Here is a 23,910-nt window from a genome sequence, read left to right as displayed (position 1 = left end):
CATTTTAGCTTTGGTTTATTTTGTGTTGTTGGCTATAGCCAACAAATTCATTTCTGCAGGATGGCCAGGGTTTCCTTTTGGGGGTACACATCTTTTTGGAGGGTAGAGGATGAAGTATAAAACTCTGGTTTCTCCCCATTTTATCTATGCAAACGCACCCCATAACAGTGCCTGCAGGCTCACTCAAATGAAGCCAAAGGCTTGGTCTCACTTATAACCAAGGGACAAGCTTTCAGTCTTGCAGATCAAGGTAGAGTTAAACTAGTTGTTGACCCACAGTCAGGCCAGCATATATATCAGTCCACCCTCAGGAGACTAGAATAGGGCTGCAGCTGAGTCCAGCTCTTCTGTTAACCTTCTTCATTTCATCCCCACACTTGAGTGTTTCTTCCTTACCCTGCTTTCTCCTGTTCGGGTTCAATTTCTTTTTGGATGATGTCTTTTGCTTAGGAACATGACTATGATTTGTTGAGATAGACTATCAGCAAAAAATTTGTTTAAGCTGAAACAATTTAAGCAAATATGATGAGGTACTCTTCTTTATCAACTGATACTAGAAAAAGTTCCTGGATGGGTTTGTCCTCCTTCCACTCTCATCTTACCCCAATCTTGGTATACCTTCTCAATTGGGGACAGAATGCTGAAATTAAAAATTAAAGACAAGCGTATGATGAGACTGGACTCCTGAGCGGACAAATCGATAATCCTGCCATCTACATTTTCATTTCCCCATGGATCTTTTGTTGAAATTATCGAATGGAATGTTACAGAGGGCCTGTGGAGGAATTTTTTAAAATGTTTTATTTTAGAGGATTAGCTTAAAGGTCAGTTGATCTTTTAGGCTGGTAAATTAAGGCAGGAACTTTGGGGGTAGGGGGAGTGTAGATTTAATTGTTTTCTGGTTGCCTAAACTGGTAGAGAAATTCTACATTTTGCTCAATTTTTCAAACAGCCTCAAAGAGGGGTTAATTTGACGTAGATATTTTGAATAAACTGGGGTTTAAAATTTACTGCTGACTTTTACTGCTTCTCTCCAAACAGGCATTATTATTTCTCCCTACACCCTTAAGAACAACTCAGGTATGATCAAGCCTCTCTCTCTTTTAAAAATATGATTTCTATGTTGTCGCGCCCCCCCCCCCTTTTTTCTTTAAAAAGTAGACAAGCAGATTAATTCTATCAGTCTTGAAAGAAAATCGTGTTAAGTAAAGGATCAGTGGGAGTGAAGTGTACTCATTTTTAACTTTGGATTGTCGTTCTGGGTGGTATCTTTTGAAGACTTTGCTCGATATACAGTTGTTGCTGTTGTTTAAAAATTAAGATTCAGAATTTGCTTTCGCCCTATTTATTCCCTGCTTCCGGATTAAAGGAAAGCCGATAATTTCTTGCTCCAGCCGCTAAGGTTTAAGGGGATGCGCGTCAGTGGCGATCTCTTTAGGTTCGCCGCATTCCCTGTACGCTGAAGTGTTGATTTGCTTAGCGGGGGGAGGGGGTTTAGGGGTGGTATCTATTTTCTTTGGTCCCTGGGCGCGTGTTAATTTAATTTAATTTCCTGCGGAGTCTCCTGGCGGTGAGGAAGCAGCCTTATACATTTTGCTTCGATTCCTAACGACAGTCTGGGCTTCTAGAGCTTCAGAGACAGCGAAGGGAGCTGGAGGATGACTGAGAACCGGGAATGAAGCGCTCGCTCAAAACTGCTGCTTTTCACTGTTGTTCTTTCCTGTCCATTTGGGGAATTTCTTCTAAGCCCACTCCCTAACTTTACTTCTCAGACAAGCCATTTCTGGCCGCGCGGGAGGGCAGGTGGAGACGCCCGCTGCTTCTCTTGCGGGGCTCGAGGCTGAGTTTGGGCTGCCCAAAGTTGCCCTTATTCTGTTTCAGTGAATTCAAGGCGATGTGTTGAGCCCAAGAGAGTTTTCCAGCCTCTCTAAACGCTACTTCCTCTTTGCTTTCCCTTCTTGACTTGCCAGCTGCTCTCAAAAAGCCTCTCCGACTCCCCGGAAGCGTATGAGCGGACGAGCCGCGTTGTCCACCCAAGAGCTGCAGCGAAGGGTAGGGCGGCAGTCGAGTCTATCCCGGACCACCGTACCCGCCCGCATTCCCCCTTGTGCTGCCAGCTGAGCCGCCGCGCGCGGCGCCCGCGCACACAAAGGCACCGCGGCCGCCTCCTCCCGCTGCACGGACAGCGAGCGCCACCCTGTGCCCCGTGCGCGTTCTGCAGCGCGCCAGCCGCTGCCGACACCGGCCCAACCAGCCCGCGCTTCCCAGAGCCTCTCTGGCCCCGCGCGAACCCACCGCGGGAATCGCCGGGTGAACTTCTCCCGCGCTCACTTCCCGGCTCAAAAGACAAGCCGGCCGGCCTGGGATGGGCGGATTCCCTCCTTTTGCTCGCCAAATCACCAGCATCCGCCCACTGCCCTTGGCCATACGAGCGCCGGGACCCTCGGGCCTCTATCCCACCCTATGCCGGGATGGCAGGCCAAGTGCCGCGTCCTGCCGGTACTACCCTGGCCTCCCGCGGCGTGGCGCGCCAAGGTCCTTCTTCCTGAACCTGTTGGATTTCTTTCGGTATAGCATCGACTGTGCTCTTTTCCTGGCTAAATTACTCTGTTCACTCTCACTTGTCTCTTAACCGTTTCTGGTCTTGTAGCAGTTCAACAAACTGCAGCGGTCTTCCATCGGCAGTAAGTTTTATTCTTGTCATTTTATTAAGGGTTTGTCAGACTCAAATGAAGGAATTTGTGCACATTTTCTCACACTTTTGGCATAAGGGAAGCAAAATCAGGACCGATTGACTGTGATTTTTGATTTCAGGAATCACAAATGACGATCTAGAGGAGAATCTTATCGACAGGTATATATAGATATATAATCACTGTACCTGTTGAGCTGACTCAACTTGTCTTTGCTGCGTTGTACCTAAAACCACAACCTCTTTTGGGCTTCTTCCTCTCCCTTCTTGCTGGTCCACGCTTCTGGCAGCTGAATATTTGAGGAGTGCCAGCAATATTCTCCGGGCCCCATATTTTGGTGACATCTGAAAGGAGGAACGGGTCAGTCCTTCAGAAAAAGTACCATACTTCCTTTAAAGATCATCTTTACTTTGAGAATGTACCTGCTGCTCCCTGGGGTGGACTGAGAAACAGAGGCCCCTCTCAGCAGGTTTGGATCTGAGTTCCACCTTGTGCTCTCTAGATGTGCCAGGGATTAAATTTGGAGTTTATGTTTGGTTATGCATGCAGCCTCTATAGGCTTTTAAAGTGCCCTGTGATGTGCTGCAATCTGAGCGTTTTCTTCAATATTCAAGAGTTCGCAGAGCTGCACACCTGCGTGTGCTATGGCTCCAACCATGTCCAGCTTGTGGTTAAATCCACGGCACCACTGACCCTCAATCCCAGTAGCAGGCAAGGGAGGGGAATGGCTTAAGTGGTCTGCAGTTTGGGCCTCTCTCGAAAAGCCCCTGAAGCCTCGGGTAGAAGCAGTCTGGCCTCCTGGAATTCAAGGGTGTATTTGACACATCCACCTCCGGAGTCCTTCCCTCAAACCAGCCGGTGTGGAGGCCCCCACCTCCACCCCTCTCTCCAGGGTCCGGAAAGCCGGAAAGTGCTGGAATGTAGCGTTCTCTCACCCTATTGTGCCTAGGTGTTGCAAACCACTGGAGGACAGAGCTTCCGGCTTTGATCTCATGTCTCGGTCATTCTTTACCACCGAGGGGTGAGTTTAAATTAAATTTCTTTCTCTGCTGATAAGTTCTAATGGGCCTCAGAAGGTGAATAATTATGCAGTAACATTTCATGGGTTGTTGGAGTGGGAATTCCCACTGCGCTGTCACCAGGAACAGCATTTCCCCTGTACCTCAATGCTAAATGAAGCTTCACAAGTAAACTACAAGTGTCTTTCAAAATCCCCGTCTGGATGATCTAATCTTTCCCTGCTCTCATCTTTCTTGTGCCTGCAAAACAGTTTGGCATCACTTTTTTTCATTTTATTTGTGGCTTTAAAAAAGTTTAAAAATCTCTACTAAAGGATCTGATGTTTGAGTGTAAAAATTTTTGCTTTGATGATTAAATATGCATTCCTATCAAGACAAAGTACACATTCGTGAAAGCTGAGGCCACATTTTTCCTGGAAAAAGGCAGACAAGCCACCTGGGATTTGCCTGCTATCTCTTGTCACTTATTTTAGTGAATTTGTGTGTTTTTTGCTTGGTTCCTGGGGAAAAGGCTCAAGACCTGGAACTTCTGCAAACAGTGAACATACCTGGTTTGCGCTTCAGAAATGCACTTTCTGTGCCAGAGCGGGAGGATAAAAAGTATACTACATTGTTGCTTCATTCAAAATAGCTATTTACCTATTTGAAAATGTGGGCTTCCTTAAGATTTTGATTTATATTTAATTTTTCCCCAAGATAGGTAAGAAATAGCATCAACAGTTTGAATATTTAAATGGATCAGGACATTCTGACAGATACTTTAAAATCAGACTCAGCTTAAATCAAAGAAATCCAAATTTGTAATTTAAAAGCACAATGGAACTCTTTATAGTTTTTTTCTTTAAAGAAAATCCTTTATACCCTGTTCACATCAGTGTTTCACTGCTTAGCATTTTCCTTGTTTACTTTTCTTCCTTTTAAATTTATTGTGCTCCCACAAGTTTTAAGGTTTCTTAACACATGGAAACTGGAGCCTGCTTATCAAGTTTTCACTCCTTTCTTGGCAACTAATTTGAAAGTGCCCAAACAATGAGTTGATTTACATTGTGTTCATTTCACTCTATACTTCTTGTGAATGTTAGAAAAAAACTCAATAATTTACCTCGGGTTATCTTTATATCTTTGAAGGGGACTGATCCTTCCAGTTTTAAGTTTTTTAGCCACTCCATTTTAAGCCCTGAAACAGAAGAAAGAAAGAAAATAGATGTTATGCACCCCCACCTCCCCCAGAGTTCAGGTGATTGTCTACTTCAACTGAAAATAAAGATTGTACTGCCCAATTTTGCACCCAATTTAATACCCCTAATTATTCAGGTACCCTATCATCAGGTTTCCCATCATTTCAGGAAGTTTTGTGCTCATTCTTCTGTACCGATCAATATTTCGTTTCTCTTTTACATACCTGTCCCTTATTTTGGCTTTTTTTTTTTTTCCTAAGCACTTTCCCCTTTCAATGAAACAAACAATGACCTTTGTAAGGAAGGGGGAACCAGTAGGTGGAAGTGAATTTAAGAGTTATTCACATTGATTTAGTGAATCAATATTATCAAGTTATGTATATGTATGTATGTATATATATATACATATATATACACACTCTTAACAGAATTTGACTACAAATATATGAAGTCTCAGTTTAAGGAAAAATCATTTTTCTAACATTAAATTCTGTTTCTCTTAAACCTTTAAGAAAGTAAGACTCTTGTAGATGACAGTTCAGTGTCCTTTGTACTGTTAGGCAAATTGAGTTTTTCTCATTTTCCCAATAACTATTTGGTTTAAAACTGTAGTGGTTATGTTGGAGTATGATATACGTATATCAATTTCCTATGCCCTCAGTAGTGACATATTTTAGTTTATTATCACAATTGACTGTTGTAATAGTAAGGAATATAAGGCAATAAAACAGCCTTGAAAATATTTTGGCAATAGAACGTTATATATTCTTTAGTTGCATATACTCTGTAGAAAGTATATGATATAATTTATTTAGTATATGGTGTAATTATTAAATGTGAACGTACTTTGCTTAGTGACATGTTCACTTGAATGTTTTAATATGTATACCCAAGAAAATCAGAATCTGTGAAGTGTTCCATTCTTAAAATTCTGCCTGTTGTTTTACAGAGAAAATGTTTCAAAAGTGGGATATAATAGTGATTCCTATTGTAAAGAAATGGTATTTATGTCTGTGAAGAGGTTTAGAATGACTTTTAATATTTTTATAATCCAAAAGCAGTGGCATTTTTTTACTTCATTTTTTTTTTTTAAAGTAAACTTTTCATTTTGGAATAATTTTAGACTCCAGAAAGCTGTAAGAACAGTATAGTGAGCTCTAGTAGTTTTCTCTATTAATAACATCTTATATTATGATGGTATATTTATCACATCCAGGAAATCAATATTGGTATATAATTTTTTTTAATAAAGAATTAAAGTCAACAAATGTTACATTGCATATCTGTCAGTGTAGATAGCAGCTTAGGAAAATGCTGACTTTTTGTTCAGCTTCTTATAGTCAACTTGTCTATGCAGAGGCTATATACTACATTAATAAACAAGTTATATAGAAAGCTACTCTACAGGGGTGTGTTTTTAAAATATTGTTTCTTAGAATAAAATGGTTTTTTAAAATTCATAGTTAAAATCTATGAAAATATATAGTTCAATTTTCATTTTAATTTCATGTATGAAAGCATCAGATTAAATTTTCAGTTGATGGTTTCACTTAAAATTATAAAGCAATTATTGTTAACAATGTTCGACTTGTAGCCTAGAACTGTTTTTTCTCCTGTAATTTAAAATGACTTATTTGCTCATTATTTGTGATAATATAATGATTCTATTTATTTCCTGTTTTCCAAATTAAATTTTAGGATCACTTTTACTAAGGAACTGAGTTTGTCAGCATATAGAAAGCTTTGAAACTTAATGATTTTTCTTTCTTCTTTTTTTAAACACAGATAAATGTCTTTCCATGGAGCAATACATTTGCTTGGATCTTTGTCTCATTTAAGTGAGATTATAAGCAGTTTCATAAAAAGGAAGTATTCTTTATTTAAAATGTATTTTAACTTTATATAGAGTTGCTAGATAAAATATAGGAAATCCAGTTACACTGGTGTTTTAGGTAAACAACAAATAATTTTATTAGTGTAAGTATGTCCCATGTAATATTTGGGACATAATTATACTAAGCATGATTTGTTGTTTTTTTTAAATTCAGATTTAATTGGGTGTCCTGATTATTTATTTTTCCTTTTTTAAATGAAATTCATATATTTATAAGGATAAATCTAAAAATAAAAGGCAATATAAATACAAAATAACTTCTGCTTGTTCATGAAAATGCTAAAGATAGCATTCTGTGCTATTTAAAAAGGAAGTACATGACATAATAAAGTTAAAATTTACTTGTTACGTGTAGGATGAAAATATAAAATTGGTTTTCCTCTTTTCTGTTTTTTATTTTTCAGCTTGTTTGGCTTCAAACTGGATTCCTTACACATTTAGAATAATGCGAGTACTACTTTGCCATACTAAGAATCTACATTTACCTAGCTTTCAAGAAAGTAATATTATGCTGATGTATACACTCTTCTTTCTAATATTAATGCTACAAAAAGAAGATATCTACAAAATCACCCTAATTTCTAGTCATTAGATTCATGCAGTTAAGACCCTATAGTAAACTTTTGCTCTTGCAAATTCTACTCCCCAGGTACTTTACACCTACTAAATTGCTCTTATCTAAACTGCATAAATGTGGATTCCTGTATTTCCAGAAGTCATGAATAAGTTGTAGCAGCAGTACTGCATATGAAATTCATTTGCCAGGTAGTCTATAAATTATAACTAAGTAACTAGAAGTTAAAGTTCTCCCTACTAGGAGAGTTTGTTTTTCCTTCTGTGGAAGTATTGCTGTAGGATATAAAGGTAATATCCACTTATTTATTCATGACATTTTCTCCAGTAGCAATCCATTATCCTAACATAATAGTTTCTCTCCTTGTGATTCATTTATACTATTAATTTTTCTAACAATTTCCTATCTCTTGGCAATTATTATTTGTGATTATTCATAAAAATAATGAGTATAATTCTATATAGCTTAGATACAATACAGGCTAATAAATAAGTGGTGAGGGGGGACAGTGAACCTGGCATCTGAGGTTTATCCATGTTACTTTCACACAGCTCAAAGAGTAAGTAAAGACATTAACAGGCCATGTATACCAATGAGATAAATCATTAAGAACAATACAGGCAGTCTTTTATTCATAAACAAGGAATTTATCAAAAGCCCAGACTTTAAAGGTAGCTGCTTTTATCAGACAGTTAAGCTATTTTTCTAAGGGTCGGAAGAAATGGCTAAGTGGGACGTGTAGGAAAATTTATTTAGGAAGCTGTCTTGATGGTAGCACTCCCTGAAAATTAAATTGTAGGCAAGTTTTCACCAAGTGCCCTACTTTCCCCTCCACTTTACTTTGTTTTATAAAGCTAATTAGATATTCATTTCAGTTAATTTTTTAAAATGTAATTACCTCTGTGACTTTTAAGGGAGGCATTCATATACAAATGCAAATTTGTCAAAACATACTACCTCCATCCTAATCCAAAGACTTCCCATTTCAACAAAAGTTTGAAAAACTTCAGTTTTTGGAGACTATTAGAGCCTCACGAAGAGTTGACTCATTGGAAAAGACTCTGATGCTGGGAGAGACTGGGGGCAGTAGGAAAAGGGGACAACAGAGGGTGAGATGGCTGGATGGCATCACCTACTCGATGGACGTGAGTTTGAGTGAACTCTGGGAGTTGGTGATGGACAGGGAGGCCTGGTGTGCTGCAATTCATGGAGCTGCAAAGAGTCTGACACGACTGAGCGTCTGAACTGAACTGAACTGAACTGAGAGCCTCACTGAAGATATCCTAGAAAATTCAAGAAATTGTGAAGAAGCAGAGAAAACAAGATACCTTAAACCCACTTCTGAGATACATTATGTCTTATAATTTTTTCTTTGTGATTTTTATATGAGTATAATTTACTTTTTCCTCATTAATATCAAAATTAATTTTCCTCACTATTAAAAGTTATCTGCAAATACAATTTTCAGTGGTTATGGACCCCATATATCAAAGTTTTACTACTTCCCTAATACTGGGCATCTAGCTGTTCCCAAATGATTGAACATCCTTATGTATGACTTTTTGTTCTAATTTCTGATTATTTCCTTAGGATACTAAAAGAGGAGAGAGTTTGTGGGATAAGAACATTTTAAAGACTCTAGCTAAGGATGACCAGATTACTGACCCTGAAGTATATAGCAGTTTATACTTCAGGAAACAGCAGTTGAAAGAACTGACTTAAGTGCACTGAATTCTTTGTTCATTTAATAAGAAAGAAATGACTCTCATTATTGCTTTAAGTCATATATTTCTGATTCCTAAACTTTTATTCGCCATGTGTGTTTGTTATTTTTATTCTCTCTTTTGTAAATTGTCCTTCCATGGCTATGCCCTTTCCTGAATGATTGTCCACTTGGTTGCAAAATCAAGCAGATGATCTGGGCCATTGAAGAACACTGTGGAGAAACAGTGTTGGCTCTGGAAGCAGAAACTCCTTTTCCATCTTTGCACCATACAGTTCCCTTAAGGTGAAACCTGCAGATCGGTTTCCTTTTGTTGGTACCAGATTAATTGCAGTAAGTGGGCAGAGTGGAACATAAATACATGCTATCATTTTACAAAAGAATTTTTGGAAACAACCAGTTGTATTTTCCAACTAAGTGTGAACACTGCTTTGCACTGTCACACAGTACTAAGTATAGATTCACTTGAACATGTTAGCTGTAACTGTTTGAAAAGTTAAAAAAAAATGAGTCTATAGGATGGTCCCCAAAAATGACTTATAATTTTAATAGTTTACTTTTTAAACTGAAGTAGCTAGGGCCTCTGGCTGCAGGAAGCCACATATTTGATCTTTCAAGAGACTTATTTCATTCCATGGTGGCTCAGACAGTAAAGAGTCTGCCTGCAATGCAGGAGACCTGGGTTTGATCCCTAGGTTGGGAAGATACCCTGAAGAAGAGGGATAGCCACTCCAGTATTCTTGCCCGGAGAATTCCATAGACAGAGGAGCCTGACAGGCTACAGTCCATGGGGTTGCAGAGAGTCAGACACAACTGAGTGACTTTTACTCACTCACTCAACTAATTCCTGGCCACCATAGATAATGAGTTTGATTTGAATCAGCTTATTTTAGCAGGACAGAAAGATCTATTTAAAATTTTTGATATTTTATGACCATTGGAGAAATAATGTCCAAGAGTAAAGTGAGGTCTACATAATCACTAATGAATTCTAACTTTTTAAAAAAGTTTTTTACATAATTATTCCTTAACAAGCTTGAAGTAATAACTACATGACATATTCATTAGCCCTAGAAAGGAATGCTTAAGTACAACCGTTGAAGAGTCAAACCCTTGAGTTACTGGGAGAAGAGAAGGAAGAAGAGGGTGAGTAGATTGGACATACATCATATCTCTAATACAGCCTCAGCTTGTAATAGAGATAACTATCTCATAGAGATATTTTAAATGATATATTTGCTGTTGTTCAAAAATTTTTTTAAATAACAAATACCAAATGCCTACTTTGTTTTCAGTCGTTTGGGTTAAAAATAAGCCTTATTATGAATCACTGACATAATTTGAGAACTTATTGTAAACAGGAGTAAAATATTTCTTGTGTCCTTTCTTTAAGAAAAAAATAATCATTTGAAAAGAAATCACTCCATCATTCTGACCATATGACTAAAATCAACTATTTAAAAATTTAACAGTATGAAGGCATTTTTGCATTATAATTTTGAAATGCTCAAAGTGTGTTAAAATAACTTAAACTTTAGTCTGTGTGTGTATATGTACTTACCCAGAATTATGCCCAATCTATTTTTAATCTAAAATTGTTATAAGAGAACAAGTTAATATTAGTTCATCCTCCAAATAAGGTTAATTGATTATTAACTAAATGTAAATATTCTATTGTATATAATAAACTGATAGTCACTGATGTTGCTAAATAGACTTTTGTAGAAGTAATTGCTCTCCTTTCTTAACTATATATAAGAAATTCTGAATACATCAAAAAAAATGGATCAAAGAGCTTTTATAAGATCCAAGAGCCTTTATAAAACTAAACTTCAACAAAGAAAATAAGGTAACACTTATTGGATTTAATTAATTGTTCTATCCATGCTCAAGTTTACAACTTTTGTTTATGAATCCTATATTTAAGGTGGCTGGTTTTGGAGACAGTTTTTGTTTTGTTTTGTCTTTTTTTAAATTCTTCTCTAAAACAGTGGTTCTCAGTTTTGTTGTTGTTAACAAACCCCTTTGAGAATTTGATTCAGGTTATGGATCTTATCTTAAGAATATACTCATCTCAATACCTCTCTGATACCTATAAATTGACTCAAGATTTAGAGGTAGATGTATTCTGGTGAGTCCTTAGTTTGTATGTTCTAAAATGCACATGTTTTTAGAGGAATTTTACTTGAGTAAGTCAAAGTAAGTGTCTTTTATCTTTGACTGTGTTATCTAACCTTGATAAAAATGAATGTGGAGAAAGGTTGACTCTTTTCCAACAGACTGGAATGTCTCTGAAGATTCCAATAAAGAAGAACTACCAGGGTGTTGTCCTTCACATTTCAGAAGTGTATGACTAAAATTTTGTGATGTTTGTACTTTTCTATGCTGGGTCCGTGATGTACTAGTGGTCACTCCAGATGTTTTAATATTTGTCTAAGCTAATGTCTTAGGCCTTCTGTTAATATGGAAATAGATGGAATTTTATAGTACATCATTAAATATCCCACTTTAAAATAATTTTATTACTGAAGCAGTATTTATTTTCTAATATTTGGAAAGTCATTCATATGAATAGGAGCCTCAGTATAGTTGAGCAAACCCAAACCACTTCTGATGCACACCGCCTTAGCCAAAACTTTATCCAATGCGTATGTTACTGTCTTTTTTTGTCAGTTACAGCATTTGTAAATCTGTCTTAGTTTTTGCATGATACAGCTATCAACATCTTTTTTATCTTAACCAAAGAGAAGAATGATGCATCAGCAAGTGGGCTGTAAATGGAACAAAAGAGTTATGATAAACACCCTGAAAATAAAGATAGAAGGGGTGATTCAACAGTGAGAGAGACAGTCTATGTACACCTTGGATCTAATCTTCCTCTACGCTTGTGAGCACTGGTGTCTGAAGGTAGAGAAGACTGAACAATTGTGGGGAAAATGTGCTATTGCCATAGCAGCTATATTTCTAAGCCTTCCAAATCATAATTAGGTTGTGCATGGGAATTTTTTTTCAGAGTGTGGGTTGGCAGAAAAAAAAAAATCTAGATTCACATCAGAATGTTAACCAAGGAGGAACCATGCACCTTTATGTTTTCACTCTGTAAGGAGGAGGCACATAGCAAGCTATTTTCTATGTAAACGATTCAAAAGTACGACTTCCAATTCCATCTTAGAAGAGTAATGTGCTAGTTGAGTGTGGGTTATAGAGTCAGATTTTCTGAATTGAATCCTCATTCTGTTACTTCCTTGGTGTTTGAGAAGATTCCTTCATTAATCTGTGCCTCATTTGGTAAAGTTTAAATAAAAGAATGAATCTTACTGTCAGTAGGTTAATGCCTGTAAGGCTCAATCATAGTGCCTGATGGATGAGTGCTTAATGAATGTGAACTTAATTTTATAAGTTCTGTATAAAAAGTATGTATGGTATATGAAAACTGGAACTTATAAATTAGCTTATTTTATATTATTGATCTTATTATTATGGATACTAATGATAGGAGCATTTCATTTTATAATGGAAGACATTCTCTTTGTTACTTTGGAGGTTCTTTTCCCTTTCTCTTTGAGAGCCCTGTTGACCTTGCTCTTATTTGATGACCCCTTCCTGCTCCTGATTTCCTTTGGTGTCCTGTATATACCATGCTGTGAGAGCCAGGCTTTTCCTTTTTGATTTGTATGTTGGTCTTAACCCATCTCTTCCCAGGGGATTTAGTTCTAGGAAAGTGGGGGCTAAAGGAACTTATGAAACTAATATAGGCAAAGTAATTCTGCTTTAATTAGGGTCACGAAACTACAAATTTAAATTTGTAGGGTTTTTTTTTTTTTTAGATTTTCTGAGGATTTCATGGTGGAATATTTTTTCCCTTTCAGTCCTAAGCTGAATCCTTGAGTCTATTATATTCTTTACTGTTTGAGTATTTTCAAATAGTTTTTTTCCTCTTTTTCTAGTTCATTCTTTCTCTTGCTTTCTCTCCTTTTTTGCTGTACAGTTGTCCAGAATGTTCTGGTAATTTAACAACTTCAACTATCTTCCTAGAATCTTTTCTTGACTTTCAGCTGGGGAGAAAATATTTTAGCCATGTATTACATTACTGGATTGTAGTAAAGCTGATGGTCAAACAAAATACCTCCATTCAATAGAAAATTTTACTTGGCTTATAAAGAATAGCATTCCATCATTTACTACATCTACAGAAACACAGATCAGTTTACGAGACCATTCTTTCCTTCAGTTTAATAATGCAGTAGTGATTGCATTCATTTATAGTTTTTCACACTGAATTGTCTATAACTTTTGCTTTTCTAAAATCTCAAACATCTTTAAGGAGCTCCTCAAGTAGTTTTAAAAGTAAAATATTTTAATAGGATTGAACTGTACCTTTATAATTAAGTATAAATCATTAAGGAAACATGCTTAACAAATTCAATTACATTGGTAATGCTTTTCAGTGTATTTCCATAGACATATTCACAGATACTATGCTTTTTTTTTAAGATGGGAAAATTATCCTGGATTACCTACATGGGCCCAGTGTAATCATAGGGTCCTTATATAAGAGTACGAGAAGAAGGGCAAAGGCAGAGATGGAGGTATAATGAAGTAATCAGAGATCTGAGGGATGCATGCTGAGGTACATGGGTAAAGAACAAGGAATGGATTTGTCTCTAGAGCCTATGGAGACTGATTTTAGACTTCTGTTCTCGAGTACTGCCAGATAACAAATGTATATATTTTTTAAATCCACTACATTTGTGGTAATTTGTTACAGCAGCAATAGAAAAGTAATACAAACTTTATTAGTGTGCTTTTGCTAAAAGGAGGCAAGCTGTGTTGCTTGAGGTTACTATGTAGACATTTGATGATCCATGCAGTTTTTAAAAAATAATTATGTCTTTTAAATGAGCTTTTAAATTTCTGTTACTTCCAATTTTCCCAGTTTCCTCCCTAGACTAGTTCTTATGAGTGAATTTTCTAGTCAACTTATGATTCCGCTTCAGTAGTCCTCTGGAAATAACAGCTCAAATTAAAACAATGAATACACAGGTGGACACTAACAGAAAATATTTTCATACAATAAGTCATATGCAAAGCACTCTATATATACTATGAAACTGACACATTGAGTAGGCTAAAAGCCAGGTTATTAGCTATGACCTAAGATTACTGAACATAAAAACATACCACCATTTGTTTTAAGGAGTGGTAAGATAAAAAGTGAGTTGGTTGGGTTATATTTTAAAACCATTTTTAAAATAATACAGCAATTTAAAAATTTTAAATTGTGATGTTTACTAAAAGCAACTGGTCTCTACTTACTTTCTGCCTTCATCAGCTGATAACCCCACAGATCCTTGTATACTATCCAGGACCCCAGTGCTCAGCCTGGTTACTTGTTCCAGTGAAGGCAGTAGCTTTAAGAGAATTCTGCTTGTGGAGTACCCTTTAAAATCCTTTTTTTTTTAATTTTTATTTTTACTTTATTTTGCTTTACAATACAGTATTGGTTTTGCCATACATTGACATGAATCAGCCACGGGTGTACATGAGTTCCCAATCCTGAACCCCCCTCCCACCTCCCACCCCATATCATCTCTCTGGATCATTCCCATGTACCAGCCCCAAGCCTTCTGTATCCTGTATCAAACATAGATTGGCAATTCGTTTCTTACATGATAGTATACATGTTTCAATGCCATTCTCCGAAATCATCCCACCCTCTCCCTCTCCCACAGAGTCCAAAAGACTGTTCTATATACATCTGTGTCTCTTTTGCTGTCTCGCATACAGGGTTCTCATTACCATCTTTCTAAATTCCATATATATGTGTTAGTATACTATATTGGTGTTTTTCTTTCTGGCTTACTTCACTCTGTATAATCGGCTCCAGTTTCATCCACCTCATTAGAACTGATTCAAATGATTCTTTTTAACAGCTGAGTAATACTCCATTGTGTATATGTACCACAGCTTTCTTATCCATTCGTCTGCTGATGGACATCTAGGTTGTTTCCATGTCCTGGCTATTATAAACAGTGCTGCGATGAGCATTGGGGTACATGTGTCTCTTTCAATTCTGGTTTCCCCGGTGTGTATGCCCAGCAGTGGGATTGCTGGGTCATAAGGCAGTTCTATTTGCAATTTTTTAAGGATTCTCCACACTGTTCTCCATAGTGACTGTACTAGTTTGCATTCCCACCAACAGTGTAAGAGGGTTCCCTTTTCTCCACATCCTCTCCAGCATTTATTGCTTGTAGACTTTTGGATCACAGCCATTCTGACTGGTGTGAAATGGTACCTCATTGTGGTCTTGATTTGCATTTCTCTCATAATGAGTGATGTTGAGCATCTTCATGTGTTTGTTAGCCATCCATATGTCTTCTTTGGAGAAATGTCTATTTAGTTCTTTGGCCCATTTTTTGATTGGGCCATTTATTTTTCTGGAATTGAGCTGCATAAGTTGCTTCTATATTTTTGAGATTAGTTTTTTGTCAGTTGCTTCATTTGCTATTTTTCTCCCATTCAGAAGGCTGTCTTTTCAACTTGCTTATAGTTTCCTTTGTTGTGCAGAAGCTTTTAATTTTAATTAGATCCCATTTGTTTATTTTTGCTTTTATTTCCAGTATTCTAGGAGGTGGATCACAGAGGATCCTGCTGTGATTTATGTCGGAGAGTGTTTTGCCTGTTTTCCTCTAGGATTTTTATAGTTTCTGGTTTTACGTTTAGATCTTTAATCCATTTTGAGTTTATTTTTGTGTATGGTGTTAGAAAGTGATCTAGTTTCATTCTTTTACAAGTAGTTGACCAGTTTTCCCAGCACCACTTGTTAAAGAGATTGTCTTTACTCCATTGTATATTCTTGCCTCGTTTGTCGAAGATAAGGTGTCCATAGGTGTGTGGATTTATCTCTGGGCTTTCTATTTTGTTCCATTGATCTATATTTCTGTCTTTGTGCCAGTACCATCCTGTCTTGATGACTGTGGCTTTGTAGTAGAGCCTGAAGTCAGGCAGGTTGATTCCTCCAGTTCTATTCTTTCTCAAGATTGCTTTGGCTATTCGAGGTTTTTTGTATTTCCATACAAATTGTGAAATTATTTGTTCTAGCTCTGTGAAAAATACTGCTGGTAGCTTGATAGGGATTGCATTGAATCTGTAAATTGCTTTGGGTAGTATATCATCTTCACTATATTGATTCTTCCAATCCATGAACATGGTATATTTCTCCATCTGTTAGTGTCCTCTTTGATTTCTTTCATCATAAAATCAGAAAATTTTATAATTTTCTGTATATAGGTCTTTAGTTTCTTTAGGTAGGTATATTCTTAAGTATTTTATTCTTTTCATTGCAATGGTGAATGGAATTGTTTCCTTAATTTCTTTTTCTACTTTCTCATTATTAGTGTATAGGCATGCAAGGGATTTCTGTGTGTTGATTTTATATCCTGCAACTTTTCTATATTCATTGATTAGCTCTAGTAATTTTCTGGTGGAGTCTTTAGGGTTTTCTGTGTAGAGGATCATGTCATCTTCAAACAGTGAAAGTTTTACTTCTTCTTTTCCAATCCAGATTCCTTTTATTTCTTTTTCTGCTCTCATTGCTGTGGGCAAAACTTCCAGAACTATGTTGAATAGTAGCGCTGAAAGTGGGCACCCTTGTCTTGTTCCTGACTTTAGGGGAAATGCTTTCAATTTTTCACCATTGAGGATAATGTTTACTGTGGGTTTGTCATATATAGCTTTTATTATGTTGAGGTATGTTCCTTCTATTCCTGCTTTCTGGAGAGTTTTTATCATAAATGGATGTTGAATTTTGTCAAAGGCCTTCTATGAATCTATTGAGATAATCGTATGGCTTTTATTTTTCAATTTGTTAATGTGGTGAATTACATTGATTGATTTGCAGATATTGAAGAATCCTTGCATCCCTGGGATAAAGCCTACTTGGTCATGGTGTATGATCTTTTTAATGTGTTGTTGGATTCTGATTGCTAGAATTTTGTTAAGGATTTTTGCATCTATGTTCATCCGTGATATTGGCCTGTAGTTTTCTTTCTTTGTGGCATGTTTGTCAGGTTTTGGTTTTAGAGTGATGGTGGCCTCATAGAATGAGTTTGGAAGTTTACCTTCCTCTGCAATTTTCTGGAAGAGTTTGAGTAGGATAGGTGTTAGCTCTTCTCAAAATTTTTGGTAGAATTCAGCTGTGAAGCCGTCTGGACCAGGGCTTTTGTTTGCTTGAAGATTTCTGATTACAGTTTCAATTTCTGTGCTTGTGATGGGTCTGTTAAGATTTTCTCTTTCTTCTTGGTTCAGTTTTGGAAAGTTGTACTTTTCTAAGAATTTGTCCATGTCTTCCACGTTGTCCATTTTATTGGCATATAATTGCTGATAGTAGTCTCTTATGATCCTTTGTATTTCTGTGTTGTCTGTTGTGATCTCTCCATTTTCATTTCTAATTTTATTGATTTGATTTTTCTCTCTTTGTTTCTTGATGAGGCTGGCTAATGGTTTGTCAATTTTATTTATCCTTTCAAAGAACCAGCTTTTGGCTTTGTTGATTTTTGCTATGGTCTCTTTTGTTTCTTTTTCACTTATTTCTGCCCTAATTTTTAAGATTTCTTTCCTTCTACTAACTCTGGGGTTCTCCATTTCTTCCTTTTCTAGTTGCTTTAGGTGTAGAGTTAGGTTATTTATTTGACTTTTTTCTTGTTTCTTGAGGTATGCCTGTATTGCTATGAACTTTCCTCTTAGCACTGCTTTTACAGTGTCCCACAGGTTTTGGGTTGTTGTGTTTTCATTTTCATTCGTTTCTATGCATATTTTGATTTCTTTTTTGATTTCTTCTGTGATTTGTTGGTTATTCAGAAGTGTGTTGTTCAGCCTCCATATGTTGGAATTTTTAACAGTTTTTCTCCTGTAATTGAGATCTAATCTTAATGCATTATGGTCAGAAAAGATGCTTGGAATGATTTCAATTTTTTTGAATTTATCAAGGTTAGATTTATGGCCCAGGATATGATCTACCCTGGAGAAGGTTCCGTGAGCACTTGAGAAAAAGGTGAAATTCATTGTTTTAGGGTGAAATGTCCTATAGATATCAATTAGGTCTAACTGGTCTATTGTATCATTTAAAGTTTGTGTTTCTTTGTTAATTTTCTGTTTAGTTGATCTGTCTAAAATCTTTTGAAATAAAAATAAAATATTAGGCGGGGCTAGTAATTAGAATGTTTCACTGACGTCTGTAGGTATGACTGTGGAACTACTATGGCTAAGCCCAAGGAGAATATAGGCTTGGCAGGTATTTCTAATCTAGGAGGCATTACATAATTGAAGCCTGGACTGCTTCTGCTCTGAGGAATTAAGCATATCCAATACCATACTGCTCTCTCCCTCCTTACCTCCCTACTCAGGAAAGAGAAATCACCAAGAGCTCGACATCCACACATAGCAAAGGGGCCACAGGGTTTCATGCCAGTGTTTTTAAACAATAATCTGATTCTCAATCCCCCAATCCTATTTTTATTTTGCATTTTCTAAAGTGTGACATAAAACACAAATGGTTTTAATTTTTTTCACAACATTTCAGATTACTGGCAGAGTGCACTTTAGGGAGGCTGGTTGTAAGTAACACTGTAAATAGAAACAAATACAATGAAGAAAAGACATAAAATCACTGGATGAAATTACATATTTAAATATAAAACATGACTCAGTTTATCAATGCTGTTATTTACGTGGAATTTTAAAATCGTACATGTATTACATAGAAAGTTTAAACAAATTACTTGATTCAACAATAATAAAGGCATTTAAATTTTTTCACCATAGTAAAAGTAGCTCTTATTTTAAGTAAATAAGTGTTCATGTATAGAGTAAGCTTGTGACTTGCCAAACCCAAAGCTTGAAATAGTGGAATCTTTAGAATGGATCATGTAAACCATTTCATTTACTGAAGTGGAAGATAACTACCTAATTCTGCCAGAAATTTTACATTCTTAATTACATTATAATTTTCCCTATCCTCTTGACAAAAGGATATAATGGAATTTTGAATAATAGTGGATATTCACTGAAAGAAGCATTGAGAGATACTGTGAGAGAACATCCGATGGTCTGGAGAAAAGGACCAGCTCAAATTACTCTAATATTTGCTAGAAAATTCGGGATGTTCCAAATCATTCTTCCTGCAATGCCACAGGTCCAACTATATCATACTGTCTATTTGCTAAAATCTTTAAGTTAGTTGGGTAATTTTTCCCTCTAGGAATATATTCCCAATTTTATAGCAGAAATTGATAGGAAAATACTCACTTTTCAGCAAATTGCTTTATAAGCAAATGTGCTTTTTATAAATTGAAGGATATATGCATTATCTCACTTAAATGAATTTTTGTTTCCTTTTAAGAATCTGAAGGGTAGATGGTGTGTGAACAAAACATGTCTACTTGAATAGCGTGATTTTATTGATACATGCAATAAACAAGATCAAAGCATACCAAATAATTATTAGGCAGTCTTTCTTTGCATTACACGAAGATCAAAATATGTGTTAACTCTAACAGCATCATTGCACTGACTGTGCGTTTACTAATTTAAAATATATGTCTCGATTTCTCATGAGCTCTTGATGAGTTCCTTGTTCCTTTATTTTTCCATTGTGCAGAACCACTATCAAATCTGCGTTCTGTATTGTGGAGAGTCTGTGAGCCACCACTAGGCACGTCCTCCCCTTACTGGCCTTATCAAGGGCATGTTGAACCATCTGGAAGAGAGAAGGACCTGTGATTGCTAGCTTTGGTTAAATGCCAGTAAACTTGCCCAAGTCAAATTGATTAAGGAAATCTTCATTGTGTATTTGCTTATCTTCAAGGAAACTACCCTTCTTTGTGGAATATCTTAATAGAAATCTAGAAAAAGTAATTATAGACACTAATTAAGATTTTTAGAGTAGCTTTTGTGACAATAAAAAGTAAATGGTTATTTGTATTTGAAAGTGAAAGTGAAAGTGAAGTCACTCAGTCGTGTCCGACTCTGACTCTTTGCAACCCCATGGACTGTAGCCTACCAGGCTCCTCTATCCATGGGAGTTTCCAGGCAATAGTACTGGGGCTTCCCTGGTGGCTCAGATGGTAAAGCGTCTGCCTGCAATGCAGGAGACCTGGATTTGATTCCTGGGTCAGGAAGATCCCCTGGAAAAGGAAATGGCAATCCACTTCAGCACTCTTGCCTGGAAAATCCCATGGACGGAGGAGCCTGATAGGCTCCAGTCCATGGGGTCGCAAAGAGTTGGACACGACTGAGCGACTTCACTCACTCAGTCACTCAGTACTGGAGTGGATTGCCATTATTTGTATTTAGGTGAGGGGAGGTAAGGTGAAGTCGCTCAGTCGTGTCCGACTCTTTGCGACCCCGTGGACTGTAACATACTAGGCTTCTCCATCCATGGGATTCTCCAGGCAAGAATACTGGAGTGGATTGCCATTTCCTTCTCCAGGGGGATCTTCCCAACCCAGGGATCAAAGCCAGGTCTCCCGCATTGGAGGCAGATGCTTTAACCTCTGAGCCACCAGGGGGTTTCAAAGTCAAACCCAGAAAGTAGTATTTCCATACTCAATTGTCTATTTACTTCATTTTTTCTCATAGTTTCTTTTGTTTGTTTTTCTTTTTAGAATTTAGTTGTCAAACTGTCCTAGCTAAAACAGCATCTCAGCGACAAAGGGGTAATAATGCTGTATATGATAAATAGGGGAATTCCCTGGAGGTCCAGTGGTAGGATCTGTGCTCTCACTACAGGGAAAACAGGTTCAATCCCTGGTTGGGGAGCTAAGATCCCACATGCCTCGCAGTGCAGCCAAAACCAAAACAACAAGAACAAACAAGAAATGGAAGCAGAAGGTAAAATCCGATTATTTGCTAAATATATAAGATATTCTAATGATGGTTATCTCATTTAAATCCTTTCAGTATCTCTGTAAGGAGTATTTTCATTTTCCTGATAAATAAACCAGGATTTGAAAAATTCAGGTCACTTGACCTAGGTCACACTGCTAGTACCTGATGAATCCAGAATTACAGCCCAAATATGTCTGATTCCAAAAGTCCCATTTTTTTCTTTCATAACACACTGTCTCCTTGGAAATCAAGAATGATAATCATCTACAAATAGTAGTTGTGTACTGATTAATCTCATGGGATCTTAGCTCAGATACACCTTATTAGAATTTAAAGTGAAAGTGAAAGTTGCTCAGTCGTGTTCAACTCTTTGCGACCCAGGGACTATACAGTCCATGGAATTCTCCAGGCTAGAATACTGGAGTGGGTAGCCTTTCCCTTCTCCAGGGGATCTTCCCAACCCAGGGATGGAACCCAGGTCTCCTTCATTGCAGATGGATTCTTTACTAGCTGAGCCACAAGGGATTTAAGGAAGTTACTTAACTTTTTCTAAGCGTTAATGTGCTGATCTGTAAATTAAACATAGTAAAAAATAATCAAACTGTTGTGAGGATTGAGATAGTAGTGTATAATAAGCACTTGATAAATATTGAAGATTATTATTCATTTAACCAGCTTTCATTTAACAAATAAGAACATACTATATATGTAAGAACTACTAAGGGACAAGAATATAGTAAAATTAAACATGAGAAGACGCTTGAACTGTACGCCTATTGTTACATGTTTGTTTGCCCCCTTGTTTCCTTTTCAAACTGAGCAAATATTCTAAAGGTAGAGAAACTAGCAGGCTCCAACATTGCTGTGTAGATCACTCTCTTACATATGTAGATTACCTTATTATTTTGTTTGGTATCATTAGAATAATAATAAAACAGGAAAGTAATCTTCCTTGGGCTTTTTCCTTGAGTGGAGAAGCATTTCAAGAATTGGGACCCTTTTGATGATGAGACCAATTCTAATGAGAAAACCTTTCTAACACACGGGATGCCTTGTGCCCCAACTCTCTCCCTCCTCCCCACCAGCTTCTGACCTTTACATAAAGGTCAAAACCTTAATTACAACTGGTGACCCTATGACTACAATTCTCTCCAGGCCTTTTTTTTCCCCACCAACTGACCTTAATTTCTTCCAAAATACTCCACTCTCATATTTCATATTAATCCTGAGATGAAAGAAGAGAAAGTTACCTTTTCACTCTCATTGTCAAGAGCTGAAGTGGCCTCATCCAACAATAAAATTTTTGGTTTACGGAGAAGAGCCCTTGCAATAGCTAGTCTTTGTTTCTGGCCGCCAGAAAGCTGTGTTCCTTTCACTCCAACGTTTGTGTTGTATTTCTATTACAGGAACATGCAATTAAGAAAGCAAGTCTTGGTTATTTAAATTAACATGGCAACTGTGGGTGAGAGCCATCTAAATATTTCAGATTTTGCTACTCTCTAAAGTTTGTGTCCCAACAAGTGCTGAAATCTATTCTTGGGCTTTGTTGCAAATAAATGCTAAACCAACAGTAAACACTACTATTTCATTTACATATCTAATCTGATCACAAATAGTAGACCTTTGCCATTTTGCTTCTACAAAGGAATTGTTCAAATTAAAGCATTAAAAAAAAAATCATTAGGGAAAAAGTTCCCAGTAAACACAAATCTTTCCCCATTAAGTTAAATTGTCTTCTGTTTTCAGGTCAAAATGATTTAAAGTATCATTTTAAAAGAAATCACTGGGTTTTTTAGTTGTGGCTCTTACTAAATCTCTGTGGGCACATTTCTCCAGGTGTCATGATGCCATTCTCAGTGGTGCAGGTATCATCCTAGCAACTTTTCAGGCCGTGATAGTGATATTTAGCACTTCACAAATTGCTACACTCTCCTACTTACTAATGACCCCCTTTTCAGTATTACACTCCATGCAAGGGTAAAGGAAATTTCTCACATATCTAAATCATAATGGATCAGCAAGCAGGCTCCCACTTGTTTTCTGCATTATCCTGTTGAGTCTGCTTTCCTCCAGGGTTTCACCTTGCTCTCTATTAGTCCTTGCCAGTTGTCTGAGAAATACATGCCCTTGGTACCCAAACAAGGATGTATGGGTGGATCAGCTCCACTGGGAAAGTAAGTCCAACTGTACAACCTTCTAAAGGTGGATCCTGTAGCATCATCATAGAGAAACGCAGCACGTGATGATGTACTGTTTAGCTTAGGACCTTGGAGAGGCCTGATTCAACTGCCTTTCCCTCCACACCTGCTGCCTTCAGGAGGTGTTTCTCCAGCAGAGGAGGTTTGGAGAAAGCTTGTGAGTAACTTTAATAACAGACATGTCTCCTTAATCTCAAAGTTCATTTTCAACTTAAAATGCTTAGTTGCTTACTTTATATCAAATCATGGGTGAATTACTGAAGCCCAGTAAAAGTGTCCTTTGTGAATGGTCTACAAAGGAAACAGACTTTAGCTATCTCCTATGTGATTTGAGAGATTCCCTGGTGGCTCAGATGGTAAAGCGTCTCCCTGCAATGCGGGAGACCTAGGTTCAATCCCTGGGTCAGGAACATCCCCTGGAGAAGGAAATGGCAACCCACTCCAATACTTTTGCCTGGAAAATTCCATGGATGGAGAAGCCTGGCGGGCTAGAGTCCATGGGGTCGCAAAGAGTCGGACGCTACTTCACCTTCATTAGTTTTTCTTTGTGATTTTAGCCGAGACTGCTAGCCCACTGGGCCTTTTCCTTCTAAAACACATTTTATTAAAACTGGAACCACAGGGCTATAGATAATCAGGTAAAACTCAGTGGTTCATATCCACACACTGCAAGTTTCCCATCTAAATTAGAGGATTCAATCTTAAGCCAAAAACTGGATTTGGTGGCAATGATAATGGACTTGTA

At 37.1% G+C, this 23,910-nt stretch overlaps 1 protein-coding gene across 1 annotated transcript in view; it reads right to left on the bottom strand.

The window, feature by feature from the left end:
* Window positions 1–19,639: 19,639 nt before the first annotated feature.
* The window catches only part of ABCB5 (ATP binding cassette subfamily B member 5), a 115,091-nt gene continuing 110,820 nt past the window's right edge, over window positions 19,640–23,910 (bottom strand). The window contains 2 exon segments of the mRNA XM_068972746.1: window positions 19,640–19,837; window positions 22,218–22,364. Of these exon segments, the coding sequence (XP_068828847.1) occupies window positions 19,640–19,837; window positions 22,218–22,364 (345 nt within the window).

This window comes from Capricornis sumatraensis, chromosome 5 (assembly GCF_032405125.1).
Source record: "Capricornis sumatraensis isolate serow.1 chromosome 5, serow.2, whole genome shotgun sequence".
Classification (NCBI taxonomy): domain Eukaryota; kingdom Metazoa; phylum Chordata; class Mammalia; order Artiodactyla; family Bovidae; genus Capricornis; species Capricornis sumatraensis.
The sequence above is the reverse complement of the archived record's forward strand: the minus strand, read 5'-3'. Positions and strand labels throughout refer to the sequence as shown.